General features: G+C 44.3%; 2 protein-coding genes across 2 annotated transcripts in view; both read left to right on the top strand.

Annotated features, from left to right (window-relative positions):
* Positions 1-2,028: 2,028 nt before the first annotated feature.
* The window catches only part of LOC118557839 (NACHT, LRR and PYD domains-containing protein 3-like), a 53,324-nt gene continuing 32,846 nt past the window's right edge, over positions 2,029-22,506 (top strand). The window contains exon 1 of the mRNA XM_036128285.1: positions 2,029-2,099. The gene's annotated coding sequence lies outside the window, so the exon portion shown is untranslated. The remainder of the gene's footprint in view (positions 2,100-22,506) is intronic.
* LOC118557840 (NACHT, LRR and PYD domains-containing protein 3-like) lies at positions 5,460-22,085 on the top strand. Its single transcript, XM_036128287.1, is given in 7 exon segments — positions 5,460-5,599; positions 5,746-5,974; positions 9,665-11,438; positions 14,971-15,141; positions 19,284-19,457; positions 20,339-20,385; positions 20,505-22,085. Coding segments are annotated over 7 exon segments (3,114 nt in total). The 5' UTR covers positions 5,460-5,596; the 3' UTR covers positions 21,221-22,085.

Genomic DNA, 22,506 nt, shown 5'->3' with positions numbered 1-22,506 from the left:
TACTTCTGTGTTTACGCTGCAATGTCGCCGACACCCCCACCCATTTTAAGAAGACAAAAACACCAAAATAATCCGTAGTGAACAAATTTTTTTAACCTACCGGGCGGGTCCAGTGGTTTCATGCTTCCTTGCTCTCTTGTCTGTACTGGCCTGGGTCCAATGTAATTCTCCCTGCGCGGTGGGAGACTCGTTTTGAGGAAACTATGGTTGCAGCTCACTGTCTGCCTTGCTGTGGTTACAGAGAGGTGTCTGTTTTGTAGAATAAATCATCCGCCGATGAGTTATTGATCCGGAAAAGCCGAATCTGTGAATATCTTTCTAACTTTACCGAAGTATAAGGCAGCTGTATGTCGCGGTACGGACACTTGGGCAGCATTTCACAGACTGGCTCCGTCCCTTCAGGCTTTTGCTGTGTGGATCTGGCAATCTGATACCATCAACCATAAACTTACTCTTAAAACGATCTTGTGATACGTTATCTAAAGAAGAAAAATACGTGGAGAACTCGTCAGTTTTGCTGTTTGCGTCCGCCATTGTGTTTGCCTTTTGCCTACCAGTCCGGCGCGCATGCGCGAAAAACCCGCATCAAAACAATAACAATGAACTGGTCTATAGAGTGCTATTGTTGTTGGGAAGCTGGGGTTTTGGCTCTGTGTGGGATTCCAGTTTCTTTCACTTCTCACAGTTATCCAGCAGAGAGCCAAGGAGTTGCAGCTGGAGCATGGAAGGCCTACTTCTGCCTTTCAAGACTCAATGCAAGAAACATTGGTTTGCTGTCCATGGCTGGCAAACTCTCCGCTCCTTTTCCTCATCATTGGCTCTGTGGAAACCTGTCATCCCTCCAAAATACTCACCATCCTGTAACTCCTGCTGGATCATTCTAAGACTCTGTTGAATCTATTTCTCCTGATGGTGAAAATTGATGGTTGAATTCCTTCTCCTGCTGCTTGGCAGTCTCTCTTTATGTTGGTTAGTTGCATCAAATTAAAGTCAGAAACCTCCCCCGGGGGGCGTCTGGTACGGGACGGGGGGTCGGGACCGAAGCAGGTAGGTCGGATTGTGGTGCCGGCTCATTCCTGGCGGCTGCTTCGCGAGGCCTAGCCCCCCAGGGCTCGGCCGGGGCTCCGGGGTTGCAGATTTCCTGTGTTGGCCCCTCTTGGGCGCCCTGCTTTGAGAGCCCCTTTGGGGGTCTGGGGTTATGGGTCCCCCGGCGCCCGGTGCTCGGCGGAGGCGGGCCTTTGGTTCTCCACAACCACTATCGAGCTGTTTTCTTCTGGATAATTCTCACCTAAACTAGTGCACTCTCACAAACTCCCACAGCTGCAGGGTTCCTGGTAGTAAGTGTTCACTTCTATACAGAAAGCCCGTAATTTATTTATTTATTTATTTACTTTCTTTTCTCGGCTATCACATTACACATGTCAGCTTAAATAATAATACATATGATTTAGCAATGGTATCAAGGTGTTACACGATTGTATCTGTTGCTTTATATCTGTTGGTTGTGCTGTTCTTTTTGTGTCTCTTTCCAGGTGATGGAGCAGACAGAGGACGTTTTATCATTCTCTCCCTTTATCTCCTCTTTCTTTCACCTCTTCTCTTTCTTTTATTCTCATCTTGTTTTTCTTTTACTCTCCTACTTTCCCATTGTAGTGTCCATATAATTTGAAATTCTCCCCGCAGGAATCACAATAAAGTTATTTACATGCACAAATCAAGCGGAGCATTATGGCGAAAGCTGTTTGCTCCACTTGTGAAAGCAAAATCTGTCGAGCTCTACCTAGCTTTGAGACATCAATTCTTATTGCCACATTGACAGACAGGACTCTAAAAAAAATCCCCTCTTTGTCCAAACTGAAAGCACTTGGACTGTTGTCACGGTTACTGTCCCTCCCCTTAACTCCTCCTACCTTCCAAGCCTCCATCTCAGGTGGAAATCTGACTGCAGGTAAACAGGTTCTGCCCCTCCTCCTCTTCCAGCCTCCATTTCAGGTGAAGCTCTACCAATTCCAGGAAACTGTTTGCATGCAGCAGTCTGTTTAGTTCAGACATGTCGTCTTTTTCTCCTGCTGCTGTTCTCTGTCTTGTCTAAAGGAACCGTAAGTTGACTTTGTTTTATAGTTAAAGTAGGTTTGTACCTTAATAATCTAACAGTGTTTCTGCTAAATGTGTTCACTTCTTATTTCAGAACAAAGTTTAAGTTTTACTGTATATAAAGGAAAATCTACAGCATTATAGATTATTGGCTGAAACAGTCAACATGATCAGATGCTGATGGTTTTTCACTAAATAAACCTTCATTTTCACCTTTAAAGTCAGCAGAACAGCTGCTTCCTATGAATCATTTTAAAATAAGACGGCATCAATGGTTGTTAAAATGTTTCATTTGTCATGTTATTAAACTGCAAGAAGCTTTAATGGAACATATAATCCATCTGTGTAGTTTGATGGTTGAGAAATAGAGAATGTCCAGATGTTCAGGGTTTTTTTCTGCTTCAGGTCATTTTGTAAACTGAATTATTGTTTAGCTCAAGCAGGAACCAGTCTGACTGGTCCAGATCTGCAGTTCGTTAGATCTATTACAGTCAACCTGGAATCACTTCATTCCAATAAAATCCCCCTTTAGTTTCTGTTTGTTGATGAACCATTTTGTATTTTCATTCTGGTGTCTCATGTTTGTTCTGGGCTGCAGGTCCAGGTGTGTCGGCTGAAGGGAACTTAGCATCATGGATCAGTGTGAGGACAGCGAGGACAGAGTCCCTCTATCTGGAACCCCTCATCATGGAGAACATGAGGACCCGAGTAAAGCTCAGAGGTTAGATCACCTTCTCTAACTGTCCAGGACTCTTCTCCATGTCATTGAAGGTTCTTTCAGGAAACTACCTGAACCTGAATTCAAATCCAAAGCTGAACCCTTCACTTTGTCAGTAAAGAGTAACACATCAGATCAATTATGTAAAACAAATGACAAGATCAATGAACATGTCTCCATCAGCAGTTTTAACTCTGATCTAATGGAAGTTCTAATTTCTGAACACATCAGTGATCTTCATAAAAAATTCTGATTTATTGTTCAGTTCCTGCTGGCAACCTTTATTAGTTATTAATCAGTCATTAATAAGGTTTGAAGTGAAACCATGAATATTTGGCATAAGGGCTGGACGATAGTTCAGTAACAATATATATTGATCGATAGACGTATATGGATGATAGAAAAAAAGGGTCCAATAAAAAGTTCAATAGAATAACAATTTTCCTTCCTTTTGCATTCTATCATGAAATCACTTTCTTCTTTCTTATTCAAAAACTTGCAGTTTTGGTAAAAAGTTGGTTGAATAAAGGTTGAGTTTGAATTCAATGTTTATCTATAAATAGGTTGCTAAGTAACAGCATAAAATGGCCAGGGCTGCACTTAAAATACATGTTTTGAATTTGTTAATAATTATCGATGTCGATCAATATTTCAATTTTATCGATATGCTTTTACTTTATATCGTCCAGCCCTAATTTGGATCCACTTCCAACCAGAAATACTGTCAGACTTTAAAGTTCTGGGCCTCAGTGTTTAACTTTATTTACATTATCATACTAAGTTTGATTTACTGTTTTTCCTACAGGATCCAACAGACCCTCAAACCAGAACCTGAACCCAGCTGTGTGTCCCTAAAGAGCGACTGGTCAAAGGAAGTTGGTCCTGTTTTTAAATCAGACCAACCTTCAGCTGCAGAGAGGTGAGTTCTGTCTAAATGTTCTATCTGTATAAAAGGGAACTGACTCAGGCTGAAAAGCTTCAGTTCCACATTTATGCCAATCTCTATTTCTATCAAACACTGATCTACATAATGCTCTGATTATTGATCAGTTCCTGCTGGCAACCCAAACCATCATCCTTTGTTAATTATTAATAAGTCATTAATATAAGGTTTGAAGTGAAACCATGAATATTTGGATCCACTTCCAACCAGAAATCCTGTCAGACTTGAAAGTTTTGGGCTTCAGTGTTTAACTTTATTTACATTATCATACTAAGTTTGATTTACTGTTTTTCCTGCAGGATCCAACAGAATCTCAAACCAGAACCTGAACCCAGCTGTGTGTCCCTAAAGAGCGACTGGTCAAAGGAAGTTGGTCCTGTTTTTAAATCAGACCAACCTTTAGCTGCAGAGAGGTGAGTTCTGTCTAAATGTTCTAACTGTATAAAAAGAAAAAAATCCATTAGAAAATAAATATGTTCCTATTTCAGACTCCAGTGGATTGTTTTATGAAATAATTTGTTTGGTTTTCACCTGTTTTTATAGGACTGGATGTTTGTATATAAACCATTGAAATGACTTGTTCAGTTCAATTCAAAGTCTGATGAAGGGAATGCTTAGGGCTGTCTAAAATGTTCATTTTATGAAGAATCCTCTTTGCAAAGTTATCGCTACATTGTTGCACTGTAATATTTTCATTAATAATCAGTTATTGGTGTAATGATGTGTCTCCAGCTTCCTGTTGGTAATGGAAACAGAGCAGCGGCAGATTTCGATCCCAGACTTGGTCTAGATTTCATCTTTCTTCAGTACAGTTCAGGTTAGGGATGGAAAATAGAGGGGAAAGTTGTTTTTATCTTATGTTTTACATTTATTTCATTCATTGTGTTATACACAAAAATTAAACATATGAACAAACATTTTGAAGTCCTGAAGGAAAGGAAGCAGAAAGAAGAATCATATATTATTATATTATCTTTACCTAAAGCTATACATATACAAAGAACCTAAATTACAAAAGACATTACACAATTTATAAGAATTTTAATAAAGTCTTCAACTGAACCTCTGGTGAACAATCAGCTTTATGTTCTTCTGGATGTTCACGCTCAGCTTTCAAGTAATCATCAACTGAGCATTTAGCAGAAGAAAGAAGGAGAGAAATCAGCCATATTTCCACATGTAACCGTGATAACTGGTGCTCTGCTAGGCAAGATAGTCGTAGACAGTTCGTGGGTCATGCAAAGGAATCTTGGTGGGACATAGACAGGAGGCATGTTCGAGGTCCAGCTTGGTTAGTTACTGATGGGCATGAGAATCCAGACAGGGGCATGCAGGCTAGGTCGATAGGCAAGGCAGGAGGTCAGTGTCCAGAGATCATAAACCAACAGAATTATCTGACAGGGACAGAGGCAGGCAGGAGAAACAGGACTGAGAGACAGGTTGATAACAGGATATCAGAACAAGAAACGCTGTATTGTCTAGTCTAAATGGTTATCAATAGTCTGGTGATAACACACTGGGAGAGCCAGGAACACTCCTCCCAGGTGCAGCAGCTCCTAGAAATCAGGTCTGATTGCCAGTGTATGGGAGCAGAGAGTGATGCCATGGGACAACAGAGTCACAAGCAGGAACGGACAGGAATGTCTGGTGACAGGTGGCACTGAGGGGAAAAGACATGGCCTCTGGAGCAGGACACCACATGGACCTTTATCTTTGTCTGACTGTTTTACAAAATCTGAATTAATTCTTTCTGGTTCCTCCACAGAGTGTCCCCATGGACCTCAGAGGTTCCTAGTGGTCCATCTGCTAAGCAGCATCAGACACAGCTGGACTCCATATTTATGGTCTGTACCTGAACAACAGCTGGTCTTCCATTGGTTCTGTTCAGTCGTCTCCATGCTGGACTTTGTGGACCAGAGGACTCCATGTCTGTCCAACCTGGTCCTGATGTTTGGCTCCATGGTCTCATTCATATATCGTTCTGTTCCAGCTGCTGGAGGACAACATGGTCACTTTTGTGAAGAAGGAGCTGAAGAAGATCCAGAGGGTTCTGGGTACAGATTACCCAGAATGCTCAGAGAGTCATTGGGAGGATGAGGAGGTGTTGGAGGGGGAGGATGAAGAGCAGAGGAGGAGCAGCAGAGAGGCCTTTGTGAAGATCACCCTGAACTTTCTGAGGAGGATGAAGCAGGAGGAGCTGGCTGACCGTCTGCAGAGCAGTAAGAGGATTCCTCTGATTTAATCTTTTTGATGTTTTAGTTATGAACCAAAGGTTGTTTGTCCTGTTTGTCTCTCTGTGTTGCCCTGCGACAGACTGGCGACCTGTCCAGGGTGTACCCCGCCTCTCGCCCGGTGAATGCTGGAGATAGGCACCAGCAACCCCGCGACCCCATGAGGGATAAAGCGGTTTAGAAAATGGATGGATGGATGGATAGTTATGAACCATGATTAAATATCTGAGAACGATGTGATGCCCAAGTTTCATTTTAGTGTTTAGAACCAAAACAATTAATGTCTGAAGTAAGGAGAGGCTCTTTCATCAGAAGTGAATGCTGTCGGGTTACATAGGAAACTTTTTGATGAATCTGTATGATTTGATTGAAATTTACTTTCTAAAGAGTCTTGAGATGATATGAATTGGCGCTATAGAAATAAAATTGAATTAAAAGTGGAGCAGACACCCACATAAACTGGACAAAGATCATACATAGACTTTTGAAATGTAATTTTGGCATCGCTCTAGTTAACTGGGCTTCATCAGAATATGATCAAACATCAAAGTCACATGATACGCAGGACATGCTACACACTGACACCAGATTCAGTGCTACCATGCTGGACTACAGCTGACAGTAGCAGTCTGTGTCCTTATCTCCTACTCTTTGTGTTTTTTTTAGAACTAACTTTAGATTAGACTGGTTTGTCTTTTTCTTCTACTACTCTTTTTTTTCTCATCACTAAAAACTTGTGTGTAACTGTCCATGTTTTTGCCACAGTCACACCCAAATATCCCCACTGAGGGATTTTAATGGTCAGAGGCAGGGGAGCCAGAATTCAACCAGAGGTTCAGAACAGGTTCTTTATTTAAAAAAAGAAAAAAACTGGGACAAAAACCAACAGGACCGTAGCACCAAACGACGGTCCAGTCCAGCTGGGCAGGCAAAGGCAGGAACAGGATGGCTCAGATCTCTGGAGGGAAACAGGGTCAAAATCCAAAAACAGAACAGAAACAGAAATTGAACTGGATAAGACTCGCCCATAACAAGAACAGACTCAACAAGACAACCTGGCACTGATGTCTGGACTAAACAGTTTATATGGAGGTGGAAACAGGTGAAACTGGTTAGAGGTAATTGCAGGAGAGGTAGAGTTAGACAGGTGTACGAAGTAAGTAATAAGACCAGTCATCAGTGCCGAGGCCTAAAACAAGAACAGCTCAGAAACCAAACCTAAACAATAACTGCACAAACAGAAACAAAAGAAAACTCAAAACATAGAAAACCAAACAGTGGCAGGACACTAGTAAACTGAATACATAGACAAAATCAAAGTACGAAAAACAAACCAAAACGCAAACTAAGACAGAACCTAAGCTATGGCAGAAATAAAAGAATTCTTATTTAACTTCCATGTGACGTAAACGCACATGTATAGCGTATTGTAGATATACATTAATGCTATTATAGTGCTACATTGGTAAAAAATGTCAGTACTGTTTTACTTCTTAAAATAAGCGTAAGCCAAGCATTACTATACAACAGCCCTTTAAAACGTATGTCTGAGTCATTATCAACACTTTTGCTTTGATCTTTATAGTTTCATAAAAAATAATGTAAAGTTCGTTACAGTAAGATTCAGACCAATAATATACTCTGTAGCCTATACTACTCTACTATTACTCTGAATTGTTTTTAAGAGGTTATAATTTCCACAAACTCGTCCTGATTCTCGTTCACCTACTCCGTCCGTCCGTCCGTCCGTCCGTCTTCTTCTGCTTATCCGGGGTCGGGTCGCGGGGGTAGCAGCTTCAGTAGGGAGGCCCAGACATCCCTCTCCCCAGCCACTTGGGCCAGCTCCTCAGGAGGAACCCCAAGGCGTTCCCAGGCCAGCAGAGAGACATAGTCCCTCCAGCGTGTCCTGGGTCTTCCCCTGGGCCTCCTCCCGGTGGGACGTGCCCGAAACACCTCACCAGGGAGGCGTCCGGGAGGCATCCTGACCAGATGCCCGAGCCACCTCAACTGGCTCCTCTCGACGTGGAGGAGCAGCGGCTCTACTCTGAGTCCTCCCCGGATGACTGAGCTCCTCACCCTATCTCTAAGGGAGAGCCCAGACACACTACGGAGAAAACTCATTTCAGCCGCTTGTATCCGGGATCTCGTTCTTTCGGTCACGACCCAAAGCTCGTGACCATAGATGAGGGTAGGAACGTAGATCGACCGGTAAATCGAGAGCTTCGCCTTTTGGCTCAGCTCTCTCTTCACCACAACGGATCGGTACAGCGCCCGCTTCACAGCAGACGCTGCACCAATCCGCCTGTCGATCTCCCGCTCCATCTTCCCCTCATTCGTGAACAAGACCCCAAGATACTTGAACTCCTCCACCAGGGGCAGCACATTCTCCCCAACCCGGAGAAGGCACTCTACCCTTTTCCGGTTCAAGACCATGGTCTCGGATTTGGAGGAACTGATTTTCATCCCGGCCGCTTCGCACTCGGCTGCGAACCGCTCCAGTGAGAGCTGTAGATCATGCCCTGATGAAGCCAATAGGACCACGTCATCCGCAAATAGCAGAGACGCAATCCTAAGGCCACCAAAACGGATACTCATCTGTCTCAATTTTGTATGACTGGTATTCTGTTCACTTGCCATCTTTATCATCCCTTAAATCTAATTCATTTTCACTATCCTCAACTGAATCCATATTTATCACAGTCTGACATTACAACAGACTAAAATATTCTTGTTTTTTATTTAGATTACATAAATTGTGTTTTTATGCAAATTTCTGATTTGAAGTCTAAATAAATTTATCTGAATTTAAAGGTATATAGCCACATTAAATGCTTATAAAAAGACCAAAAACTGCTTGATATGATATATTAAGGTTATATACATCAACCCTCCATCCTCACAATGTTTTAATGGTCCATTTTGTGGATAAAAAAAAGCCCCAGCACCGGGTGCGATGTCCAGTTATAAACAGATGTGGTGCCATCTAGCGGCAGTATTGCAGAACTACCACAATTCTGGTTTGCTTAATTAATAAATCACTAATAAATTATGCTGGACTGAGCCTGACCCTCTGCAATGCCTCGTAGTAAAGCGGCAGCTCAGCGTGATCAAATATCAACCGTTATTAATTAAATAAACCGATCTACAGCAACTTTAAGAAACTCATATCAGAACATTTACTCACGTCAGTCAACTCTGCGTCACATCTGAGCCTCGGCAGGTTTAGCGTCTGCTTCAGTGAACACAAACGTTCAGACTGGATTGCCAGAGACATTCCAGGCTATTCGCTCTTGGAATGATAGATTTTTTTGCACTTTGTTTTATCTTGGACCTTTCTGCAATGTTTCGCTGGGAGATGCTAATAGGTGTTAGCCGCTTCCTTGTTTTAACCCCCGACTGTGTATGTGCAGTTTATACTTCCGTTAAAATCGTGAATAAACATGAAAGGCTTTATTTACTAATGAATTGAGCAAAAATAAAGCGTAAAACGCCAAAATAACTAATATGCCAGCAGGACATGATAATATTTCATAAAACCTTGTATGCAATAGGGGTGAGCTACTGACAAATAGATTTTAGAAACTCAAATAACGTAGCTATGCACTTTTAAATATTATACAATGTCTTATTAAAGGTATATCACACTTACCATGAATAATCCTGTTTATGTTCATCCAGGGCTTCTTCCCTCAGTTTTACAACTTAACCATAAAAACACCTTGAAGAAGAAGTTCCAGTGTGTGTTTGAAGGCATCGCTAAAGCAGGAAGTCCAACCCTTCTGAACCAGATCTACACAGAGCTCTACATCACAGAGGGAGGGACTGGAGAGGTCAATGATGAACATGAGGTCATACAGATTGAAACAGCATCCAGGAAACCACACAGACCAGAAACAACCATCAGACTAGAAGACATCTTTAAAGTCCCACCTGGAAGAGATCAACCACTCAGAACAGTGATGACAAAGGGAGTGGCTGGCATTGGGAAAACAGTCTTAACCCAGAAGTTCACTCTGGACTGGGCTGAAGGCAAAGCCCACCAGAACATCCACTTCATATTTCCATTCACCTTCAGAGAGCTGAATGTGCTGAAAGAGAAAAAGTTCAGCTTGGTGGACCTTGTTCATCACTTCTTTTCTGAAACTAAAGAAATCTGCAGCTTTGAACACTTCCAGGTTCTGTTCATCCTTGATGGTCTGGATGAAAGTCGACTTCCTCTGGACTTCCAGAACCAGGAGATCCTGACTGATGCTACAGAGTCCACCTCAGTGGATGTTCTGCTGATAAACCTCATCAGGGGGAAACTGCTTCCCTCTGCTCTCCTCTGGATAACCACACGACCTGCAGCAGCCAATCAGATCCCTCCTGTGTGTGTTGGCATGGTGACAGAGGTCAGAGGGTTCACTGACCCACAGAAGGAGGAGTACTTCAGGAAGAGGTTCAGAGACAAGGGACAAGCATCCAGAATTGTCTCCCACATCGAGACATCAAGAAGCCTCCACATCATGTGCCACATCCCAGTCTTCTGCTGGATCACTGCTACGGTTCTGGAGAAGATGTTGGAGACCAACAAGAGAGCAGTACTACCTAGGACCCTGACTGAGATGTACATCCACTTCCTGGTTATTCAGATCAAAGTAAAGCAGGTCAAGTATGATGGAGGAGCTGAAACAGATCTACCCTGGAGTGCAGAGAGCAGGAAGATGATCGAGTCTCTGGGAAAACTGGCTTTTGATCAGCTGGAGAAAGGAAACCTGATCTTCTATGAATCAGACCTGACAGAGTGTGGCATCGATATCAGAGCAGCCTCAGTGTACTCAGGAGTGTTCACACAGATCTTTCAAGAGGAGAGAGGATTGTACCAGGACAAGGTGTTCTGCTTTGTCCATCTGAGTGTTCAGGAGTTCCTGGCTGCTCTCCATGTCCATCTGACCTTCATCAACTCTGGTGTGAATCGAATGAATAAGGGTCAAACCTCCAAGAAACAGAATCAGAAAATAATTCAGCTTCACCAGGCTGCTGTAAACAAGGCCTTGCAGAGTCCAACTGGGCATCTGGATTTGTTCCTTCGCTTCCTTCTAGGTCTTTCATTGCAGACCAATCAGACTCTCCTAAGAGGTCTGATTTCAGTGACCGAAGGTACAACCAGTCAAGAAACAGTCCAGTACATCAGGAAGAGGATCAGTGAAAACCTGTCTGTAGAGAAAAGCATCAACCTGTTCCATTGTCTAAATGAACTGAATAGTCATTCTCTAGTGACAGAAATCCAACAGTTTCTGAGTTCAGGAAGTCTTTCCACACAAAAACTGTCTCCTGCTCAGTGGTCAGCGCTGGTCTTCATCTTACTGTCATCAGGAGAAGATCTGGGTGTGTTTGACCTGAAGAAATACTCTGCCTCAGAGGAGGCCCTTCTCAGGCTACTGCCAGTGGTCAAAGTCTCCAACAAAGCTATGTAAGTCCTTTTTCAGAAACACCATCTTGTCGGCTGGAATGACATGGAAAGAAAAATAACTTAATGCCATCTGTATTAATCTCTTTCCAGACTGAGTGGATGTGACCTCTCTGAGCGAAGCTGTGAAGCTCTGTCCTCAGTTATTAAAACTTCCTGCTGGAGTCTAAGAGAGTTGGACCTCAGTAACAACAACCCGATGGATTCAGGCGTGAACCTGCTGTGGTCTGGACTGGAGAATAGACATTTGCAACCGGAAATTCTCAGGTTGGTGTGTTTTGTGTCTGTATGCATAATCTTTGAACAATTTGTAAAGATTATCTAAGAGACAAAGCATTCATTGGTATCTAAGAGACACAGCATTCATTGGTGGGCTGCCAGGCCTGCGTAGGGGGTGGTCTTCTCATTCTTCTTATGATGGGGATGACATGCCACCCAATGTGGTCCTCTTTAATTAAGATTGCTAAATCCAAGTAATTTCTAAATATGACCGCTCACGAGAGAGTAAATTTCTAGGGTAAAACCTGAATCAATGAGCTCATGAATCACAGGAGTTTTTAACCCACACTTCATTATGGTGTTAACTCTAAGAGAGAGATAATGAAGTTAATAATTTTGTTTCTATAGCACCAATTCAAAACACACATCATCTCAAGACTTTTTCCAAAGTCAGACTCCATCAGATCCTCCAGGTTGGTCAGAAAGTTTCCTCTCTAAGGAAACCCAGCAGGTTGCATCAAGTCTCTCCAAGCAGCATTCACTCCTCCCGAAAGAGCGTAGAGTAACAGTGGACAGTCGTCTGTATTGTTGATGGCTTTGCAGCAATCCCTCATACTGAGCATGCATGCAGTTTCATCAGAACTCTTGTTGCAGCATTTTGGATCAGCTGAAGACTTTGAACTGCCTTTTGTGGACTTTCTGATAGTAAATAATTACAATAGTCCAGCCTTGAAGTAACAAATGCATGGACTAGTTTTTCAGCATCACTCCTGGACCGAATGTTTCTAATTTAGGCGATTTTCCGGAGGATAAAAAAGCAAACTCTGGAAACCTGTTTAATCCATCCATGCATTTTCCATTCTCCCTGGGCTGCCACCTTGCTGTGGTGGAGGGGTTTGAGTGTCCCAATCACCCTAGGAGCTATGCTGTCAGGGGCTTTATGCCCCTAGTAGGGTCACCCAAGGCAGACAGGTCCTAGGTGAGGGACCAGACAAAGATCAGCCCAAACCCCCCTTATGATGAATAAGATTAGTGGACGTTGTGTTCCCTTACCTGGACGCGGGTCACCGGGGCCCCACTCTGGAGCCAGGCCTGGATGTGGGGCACGTTGGCGAGCGCCTAGTGGCCGGGCTTTTGCCCATGGAGCCCGGCTGGACTCAGCCCGAAGAGGAAACATGGGTCCCTCTTCGAATGGGCTCATCAACTGTCGGAGGGGCCAAAGGGGCCAGGTGCATTGTACAACGGATGGCAGTCGAATGTCACCTCTCTGGTGGGGAAGGAGCCTGAGCTAGTGCGCGAGGTTGAGAGGTTCAGACTAGAGATAATCGGACTCACCTCGACGCATGGCTCTGGCTCTGGAACCAGTCTCCTTGAGAGGGGTTGGACATTCTTCTACTCTGGAGTTGCCCCTGGTGAGAGGCGCCGAGCTGGAGTGGGCATACTTGTTGCCCCTCATCTTGGTGCCTGTACGTTGGGGTTCACCCCAATGAACGAGGGGTGGCCTCCCTCCACATACGTGTAGGGGGACGGGTTCTGACTGTTGTTTGTGCTTATGCTCCAAACAGCAGTTCAGATTACCCACCCTTTTTGGAGTCCTTGGAGGGGGTACTGAGGAGTGCCCCTCCTGGGGACTCCCTCGTTTTGCTGGGGGACTTCAACGCTCATGTGGGCAATGATAGTGAGACATGGAAAGGCGTGGTTGGGAGGAATGGCCCACCTTATCTGAACTCAAGTGGTGTTCTGTTGTTGGACTTCTGTGTTCGTCATGGATTGTCGATCACAAACACCATGTTCAAGCATAAGGGTGTCCAAATGTGCTCTTGGCACCAGGACACCCTAGGCCGTATTTCAATGATCGACTTTGTTGTTGTTTCATATGACCAGCGACCACATGTCTTGGTCACTCGGGTGAAGAGAGGGGCAGAGCTCTCCACCAACCACTACCTGGTGGTGAGCTGGCTCCAATGGTGGGGGAGGAAGCCGGTCAGACCTGGCAGGCCCAAACGTATTGTGAGGGTCTGCTGGGAACGTCTGGCAGAGATCCCCGTGAGACGGAGCTTTAATTCCCACCTCCGGGAGAGCTTTGAACACGTCCCAAGGGAGGCGGGGGACATTGAGTCTGAGTGGACCATGTTCCGCGCCTCGGCTGGTTGCCGAGGCAAAAACTCAGGCATGGGAAGAGTTCGGAGAAGCCATGGAGAAAGACTTCCGTACGGCTTTGAAGCGATTCTGGTCCACTATCCGGCGTCTCAGGAGGGGGAAGCAGTGCAGTACCAACACTGTTTACAGTGGGGGTGGTGTGCTGCTGACCTCGACTCGGGACGTCGTGCGTCGGTGGGCGGAATACTTCGAAGACCTCCTTAATCCCACCCACACGTCTTCCATTGAGGAAGCAGAGCCTGGGGACTCTGGGTCGGGTTCTCCCATCTCTAGTGCTGAGGTTGCCGAGGTTGTTAAAAAGCTCCTCGGTGGCAAGGCCCCGGGGGTGAATGAGATTTGCCCTGAGTACCTTAAGGTTCTGGATGTTGTGGGGCTGTGTTGGTTAACGCGGCTCTGCAGCATTGCGTGGATATCTGGGGCAGTTCCCCTGGATTGGCAGACAGTGGTGGTCCCCCTATTTAAAAAGGGGGACCAGAGGGTGTGTTCCAACTATCGAGTACCGATCCGTTGTGGTGAAGAGAGAGCTGAGCCAAAAGGCAAAGCACTCGATTTACCGGTTGATCTACGTTCCTACCCTCATCTATGGTCATGAGCTTTGGGTCGTGACTGAAAGAACAAGATCCCGGATACAAGCGGCCGAAATGAGTTTTCTCCGTAGTGTGTCTGGGCTCTCCCTTCGAGATAGGGTGAGGAGCTCAGTCATCCGGGGAGGACTCAGAGTAGAGCCGCTGCTCCTCCACATCAAGAGGAGCCAGTTGAGGTGGCTTGGGCATCTGGTCAGGATGCCTCCTGGACGCCTCCCTGGTGAGGTGTTCTGGGCACGTCCCACCGGGAGGAGGCCCAGGGGAAGACCCAGGACACACTGGAGGGACTATGTCTCTCTGCTGGGAATGCCTTGGGATTCCTCCTGAGGAGCTGGTCCAAGTGGCTGGGGAGAGGGATGTCTGGGCCTCCCTACTGAAGCTGCTACCCCCACGACCCGACTCCGGATAAGAGGAAGACGATGGATGGATGGATGGATTAATAAAATCTACAGACTGCTGAGATATAGAGGACAAACAATGGGCTCAGTCATGTATAGTTAAAACTAAGGGAACATTGATTTTATTGCTTCCAAGTTAAATGTCCTTCCTATAATTTTTGATTGTTTCTGCAGGCTTAGTTTCTGTAACCTGACCCAGAAAAGCTGTGAGGGTTTGGCTTCAGTCCTAAGCTCCTCATCCAGTCTAAGAGAGCTTGACCTCAGCAACAATGACCTGCAGGACTCAGGAGCCACGCTGCTTTCTGCTGGACTCAAGAGTCCAAACTGTGAATTGGAAATACTAAGGTTTGGATTCGTCATCAAGAATTGCTTTAAGCAACTGGGATTTGTAGTTATAAAAGGCATTAATATGCAATGTTAGAGGGTGAAACATGTAATATTTTTTTTTATCATAAATGTCTCACATTAGAAAAATCTTTAGGGGTATTGGTTGCATCGTTAGAGTTTGGAAAATATTTTAAAAGGCATCTACTTTTTATTACAAAACAATGATTTAACACCAAAAATTAACAAGTCTCTAAAGACTAAACCCTGAATCAACTTTTTTGCAGATAAACTGTATAAACTGGGTCACTGTGCAAATAGTGAAATTTGTCTGTAAGCTTGTTTAATTCTGCAATATTTGGCTTAAAACTGTCTTAGTGCTGACCTATGGTTTGAAATGTGGCTACTGCAGTTAAACTTTCCTAATGGTTAAAATGGTACTGCTTGGTGGATGTCTATGTCTCAGGCCCATGTTTGGGTATAAAAGGATCTCACTTAGACACCCCCACCCTTGGTCAATAGCATTTAGTGTTTGTTGCTGCTTTGAATGTTGCCCATGTTAACAATAATACTAAAAGAAACTGGATCCATCCTCTCCTCCACTGCCTCGGCAGCTCTAGCTTCAGGCATTGTTGAGTCAGCACCATGAATCAGCAGTTTAAACTGATAAGGCTCAGACATGCTGGGCACCACAAATCCTCCCTACACCTCTGGTGACCAGGAAGGTGGGGAATCCTCCATCTGAAAAGACTGATCCGTGTCAAAATACAGGTGTCACTCCATGTTTCAGCATGTATAATTAAGCATCCTGACCACAGCCTAGCTTAACTCCTCTACTCATCGCCACTCTTAGCTCAGTGTCTCTTAGCACTACCCACTTTGGTAGAAGTTTTCATAATTTGTCTAGGATTGGAGTTATGCCTTGACATTGGGGTTATTTGCACTTTACATTTTTCAGTGTGGGGTCGGTGGCATGCACACACATTTTGGGGGGCAGGTGCTCTTGTGCCACTGGATGCCTTATTTGTGTGAAATTTAGAAATTACACATGACCTATTTTAAATCAAAATTAATATTGTCATGGCATATTGTTTAAGGCTCTCGTCCACATGCAGAGAAAAAAACAGGAGAACAGGAGCAGATTTACATGGTTTATTTAAAGGGAGAGGGAGGGGGATGACAGAGACCGAGATCTGAGCCGGTCGGACCTCTTAGCGGGACCCGGAGAGCTGCAGAAAGATAAGGGAGAGGTCAGAAGCCAGCGATGGTAACAGATCCAAAGTATGCAGCAAACGCTTACCATTCGGGGAGAAAGAACCGTCAGGCAGGTGGCAGAGAGTGGTCCAGGGAGGGTGAGTGGCCTGTGGTGAGGCCACGACAGGCCGGCAGAGCAAGCGGCTGGGAGACAGGAGGACGGGCCAGCAGATGGTGAAAGTCACATGGAGTGGCTTGGAGGTGGAGCGGCCTGGCTGCCAGCTGACAGGCTGGAGGGGATCTTAGAGAGATACAAGGTCAGAAGACGAAGGTAGCAGCAAAGTAGGATTCGCGGAGAGAGGCAACCACACAAGGTTAACACTGGCGTCGATCAGCTGGCCGTCTTCCGCTTAAATGCTCCACCACTGCCCCATGGACTGAGAAACAGCTGAGCACTATGCCCCCTGTCAACTGAAGCCACCTGTGGAAGAGAAAGAAAAGGTTGCAGCAGCCTGTCAGGCGCTGCTGACTGGACCCTGACACATGCCGTCTGATGCAGATGTTTAATGTTTAAAGGAGTTATAAGTGTGTCTGTGCTCACCAAAATGAACAGACGATGCTAAATAAATAAACCACAACTAATGTCAAAGTAGGGAAGTAGTCCTATACCCTGCATTGTTCTTGTATAAAAACCTTCCATGTAGTTTCTAAATTTAATTGTTAGCACATAATCTGGCAATAAGAAGAATAATCTATACTTCTTCATGTACCATTGGGATATATGACAGAAGCTATTCTTAGAGAGTTAATTTAGTGATAACTACTAGCAAACTCTCCTGGCGGCGACCATAGGAGACATAGCGGAGAATGCCATTGATTGGCCTGTTCTATTTAGACAAAATTGAGGAATCTGAAGTTTTAAATTTGTCATCCCAGGCTTTGTAGGTCAATACACTGACTTTGTTTGTTACCTAGATGGTTAGCCAACCTGTTAACAGGGCGAGGTAGAAAAGTTAACGTGCTGCACAGGGCACCTGTCCGCTAGTTCAGCATGTTCACATATAGAGGCTGCATCCAAAAGGGCCTAATTGGTCAGGACTCTTCAGCTAAAGCAGGAGGGCATCAGCGTTCACCACGAAGAGTTATGTCTGTCAAATGCTGTCCGACTAGTGCCGTCTTTAAGGAAGGTGTCATGATTTTGTAGGAGAACCCTAACACAACCACATGCAGCGCTTTGTTTGACAGTTTTATTGAAGGTTTGGTGGATAGTGGAGGAAGAAAACCAACGGTCTGTACCAGGCTGGAGCAGTAGGATGGTGATGGCAGGAGCAGGTGGACGTGCAGGAGCTGGAGAGCTGCGGGTGCTTTGCTGTTGAGCCAGGCAGACAGTGGGAGCCAGGAAACATGCAGGACAGACGGAGTGCTGAGGTCCAGAAGGAGCCGGTAGCTCAGTGGAGTGAGTCGTCAGAGTGCTGGGGTAGAGGAACAGCCAGCGGCACAGCAGAAGGAGAGTTCTTGGAGTGCAGGGGTTTGCAGCAGCACAGCAGAGAGAGTTACCAGCAGGAGGGCAGGCAAGCAGGCAGACGAAAGAAACACTGGCAGGACAAGGTCTGAGTAAAGAGAGCAGAGGTGAGCAATAATGAACAGACAATCCGACAGGGAGGAGCTGACTGAGGAAGGTTTAAGTAGGAGTGATGACAGGTGGAATGCGTCCCAGCTTGATTGGGCATGACAGGTGTAACTGATGAGAAGGTGGAGTGGAGAATTGGGTGTATGGAGGGTGGAGAGTGCCAAGAATATGTCCATGACGCAGAAGGCAAAGCTGCACCATGACAGAAGGAGGTAGGAAAAGGTGCCTGTTAATGGTTAAAAATTGTAAGGATTCTAATAGAAAACTCAATAGTCATGGAGACATTTTGAAGACAATGATCCATAGACATGTGGTAGCATGACCAACAGAGTGATCAACCAGACAGAAAGTCAGTCTTCTTTTATGGACATCTTAGTCCCTAGACCTAAACCCTACAAGACAAGAGAACATCATAGTTCTGGTTTTAAAAGTTTGTGTCATATGTAACCTGTTTTTCATGACTAAGGCTACGTTCACACTGCAGGCCTTAATGCTCAATTCCGATTTTTTTTAAATCAAATTTTTTTGTGTGTCCGTTCACATTTCCAAATATATGCGCCTTGTATGTGATCTCGTGTGTGAACTGCATTCATACACTTAAGTGTCCCGCATGCGCAGTAGAGGACGCGATGACGTCATACGTAGCAAGCGTGCTCATTGTTTGCGGAAGTAAACATGGATCGTAAATGCTGCAGCGTATCTTGCGTTCTTTACGTTATTCTCCAACCGGAGCAGCACATTACCAACGCAATCTTTTTAAAAAGATCGAAAAGGAAGAGAGACAAATTTTAGTGATGTGAGCGGCTTTACTGATACGGACTTCATTCACAATTTTCGAATGACAAAGGCGACCTTTATATGCGTCTGAACGGATCTCTTTAGCGCTCCCACGTAAAAACACACATCTTCGGCGGCCATAGCAGCGAGTAAACGCATTGCCGTGGGGCTGTATTGATTTGCAACAGTTGCTTGGTACTGCACAATAGCAACCTCCTTTTTTTTTTTTTTTAAGCCAACCTCTCTAGAATAGCCAGGTCCTCCGTTAGTGACGTTTGTCAAGTATTAATGATGTGTAGGTCGGATGAATGCGACCTGGCCGTACAGACACAGGTCGCATTTGAAAAGATCAGATGCATAACAGATTCAGGACCACATATCCAAGCGGCCTGGGTCGCATTTGAAAAATTCCGATCTGTGTTGTTCAGACTGTCATAAAAAGATCAGATCCAGGTCGCATATGGGCAAAAAAATCGGAATTGGGTCACTTCAGGCTGCAGTGTGAACGTAGCCTATTATGCATACTGTTCTCTGTTATGACTGTTGTTCTGTATACCTGCAGGCTGTCAGGATGTATGATCGCAGAAAAAGGCTGTATTTCTCTGGCATCAGCTCTGAGCTCCAACACCTCCTTTCTGAAAGAGCTGGACGTCAGCTACAACAATCCAGGAGAGAAATCAATAAAGCTACTGAATGAAAGACTGGATGATCCACGCTGTAGCCTGGAAACTCTCAGGTATGGAGAGCACCAGATTTATTTCATGACTATGCTGGAATCTTTAGTTGATTCAGTTAGTGAAGAGAAGACTCAATGGCCAGACTTAAACTACTGGGAAACTTTTCTGAGCAACACGTTTCAGCCTTCATCAGCGTCTCTCAGGACCACAAGCCAAAAGTTAGTAAGAGATTCAACCAGGATGGCACATGTTGGACTGATTGGACCCAACATTTGTAGGGTCCAGGTATCGCTTCATGGTACCAGTAGTAACTCTGACCCTTATAAAATATAAAAGCTGTTTAAAAGCAGGAAAGAAATGTCTGTTGTTTGCACCAGCAGAACCATTCTTCTTTCTGGGCTAATCTCATTTTGGCTCATTTAGGGGACCTGTTGGTATTTCATGACACCAGAACCGCAGACACAGATAACAGTGCTCTCTACTACTGACCTGACCTGATCAATACTCCAGGAGTATGATTAAAAGTAGTCCTTTCATTCTTAGCAGTGTATTGTTCCTCTATAAAAGTGCTACAGATAATAATAACTGAACATCCTTGATCTCACAATGAAGAAATTCACTTCTGCATCTTAACCCATCCCCTTGGGGAGCAGTGGGCTGCCACTATGCGGCGCCTGGGGAGCAATTGGGGGCTAAGGGTCTTGCTCAGGGACCCTGAGTGCAGGCAGTGGGGATCGAACCCGGTACTTGCAACCTTCTCAGAGCGCAAGCACACTGCTCTAACCACTAGGCCACCACTCCCAATATAGTTTTACCCATTAACTCTCAAGGGTTCATCGGTGAGCCAGTAGGAGCCAATAGGTTTTAGCCAAGGCCAACTCTTAGGAGGTTAAATCAAGTCACATCAGAGACTAATGGTCTGACCCCCTCCTCCTTTCAGGGTGGAGCCTGCTGGTGTCCAATGGTTGAAACAAGACCTGAAGAAGTGTAAGTGTGATTTTGATTTGATTGGAAGCAGCTCACATAAAACCATCTCCAGACTGTCCCTTCACTCATTCAGAAGTCATCAATAAATGGTCAATAACTGTGTTTGTTCGTTCTCTCAGATTCCTGTCAGCTAAAAATTGATACAAACACGGTGAACATTAACCTCAAACTGTCTGAAGGCAACAGGAAAGTGACACGTGTGGAGGAGGATCAACCCTACCCTGACCATCCAGACAGATTTGATCACTGTCAGCTGCTGTGTAGAAATCGTCTCACTGGTCGCAGTTACTGGGAGGTGGAGTGGCGTGGAAACGTTCGAATATCGATGAGTTACCAAGGAATCAAAAGGAAAAGATGTGGTGAAGACTGCGTTCTAGGATTTAACAGCCAGTCCTGGAGTCTGGGCTGCTCAGATCATGACGGTTACTCTGCTTGGCACAATAAGAGAGTAACACCCATATCCTCATCATCATCCTCCTCCTCCTCCTCCTCTTCTAACAGAGTAGCGGTGTATGTTGATCAACCTGCTGGCATCCTGTCCTTCTACAGAGTCTCCTCAGACTCTCTGATCCACCTCTACACCTTCAACACCACCTTCACTGAACCTCTGTATCCTGGCTTTAGACTTGGGACTAACTCCTCAGTGATTCTGTGCGGCATATAAAGAGCATCTGTCAGAGGATTGACAAAGCAGAGCTCTCTGCTCTGTTTAGAGCTGCATAATAGACAGACAGACTCCATTCTCTCTTTGGCTTCAAGTAAAACCAAGGTGAAGGAGCTCTCTGGTGTAAATTTCAGCGCCCAAACTATAAGAATAGAAATGGATGTTCAATAAACCTTCAAAAACTGTTAATTATTCCATAAATCTAAAACTTCACATTGAACACTTTCTCTGTTAGAAAAAGGAGTTGTAATAATAACCCCAGGGTTTGGTTTATCATGTGATACTTTTTATATATTATTATATCGAGCAGATGATTACAGTAACATTACTATTGAACTGCACAGCTGTAGATCTAATATGCAGTTATAGCTTAATCCTTATATTCTCCGTAATTTTACTGTATATGTAATAATAGTCCAGGTTCTGCTAATGTGCTGTGTGTTAGTTTTTCCATTGATTTCTTCATTCATGCATTTGTTTTAAACCAAATTTTAATTAGAAATATCCCCAGAACAGCCGAAGATGTGACCAGAACCTTTTCAGGGACCAGAGTCTGATGCTTCTTTTTAAATTTTAATTCAGAGCAGAAATGCTTGTAGATGAAGATTTTCCATCATCACAAAAGAGCAGTACCCTCACCCTCATAGTAGTGCTGAGGGCAGTTTATCTGTGCTGTAAACTGTAACATTTGATAACCAGTTATCAAATTATCTGCTTTTATTTACACATATTCAGTTTTGGATCTTAAATGTCTTCCTTGCGGATTGGCTTAAAGTTATTTATTGATGTCACAAATGATGACATGATGTGTTTAATATTTCTAACACTACAAGCTGATTCAGGTCATTTTAACTCATATCAGCAACGAGGTTTGGCAACATTTTTTTAAACACTGTAGCTCTATACGTATGAATAGGTCACTGTTTAACAATAGAATTTGTTTTGTAGTGAACTGGCTCTGGGTTTCCTTTAGAAATGATTGTATGGTTGAGGTTGAAATTTACTTCTATTCAAATTAAAAGTTTATCTGTCTACTTCTCACTGACGCCATTTTATGTTCTTTTTGCAAACACAACAAACTTGTTCTGGGATTTGGTTTGGTGTTGAACTCAAAACAGACCTGGAACAACGTTTTCCATAAAAACTATACAAAATCATAGTTACATAAATGAATGTGGTTGGATAAAATAGTGCAGCGCATTGAAAAAAGATCCAGAGGGACACTAAGCTTGTTTACCAGAGCAGGTAATGATGCTTCATGACAGAGCTCTTCATCCCTGGTGCTCACTAGACTCAGACTAAGACTCAACTTTATTTATTCCTTGGGATTGCTCCTTCAGGGAAATTCTAGTTCCAGTAGCTTATACAGAGTACAAAGGGCAGAATTAGAGCCATTAATGATAGAACATCCTCCTCCTCCTGGGAGGAGGATGTCTGGTTCTCATAGGAAGGGCAGG

The sequence above is a fragment of the Fundulus heteroclitus genome, chromosome 24, assembly GCF_011125445.2.
Source record: "Fundulus heteroclitus isolate FHET01 chromosome 24, MU-UCD_Fhet_4.1, whole genome shotgun sequence".
Classification (NCBI taxonomy): Eukaryota; Metazoa; Chordata; class Actinopteri; order Cyprinodontiformes; family Fundulidae; genus Fundulus; species Fundulus heteroclitus.
Note: the sequence above shows the minus strand (reverse complement) of the source record. Positions and strands in the feature narration are given on the sequence as shown.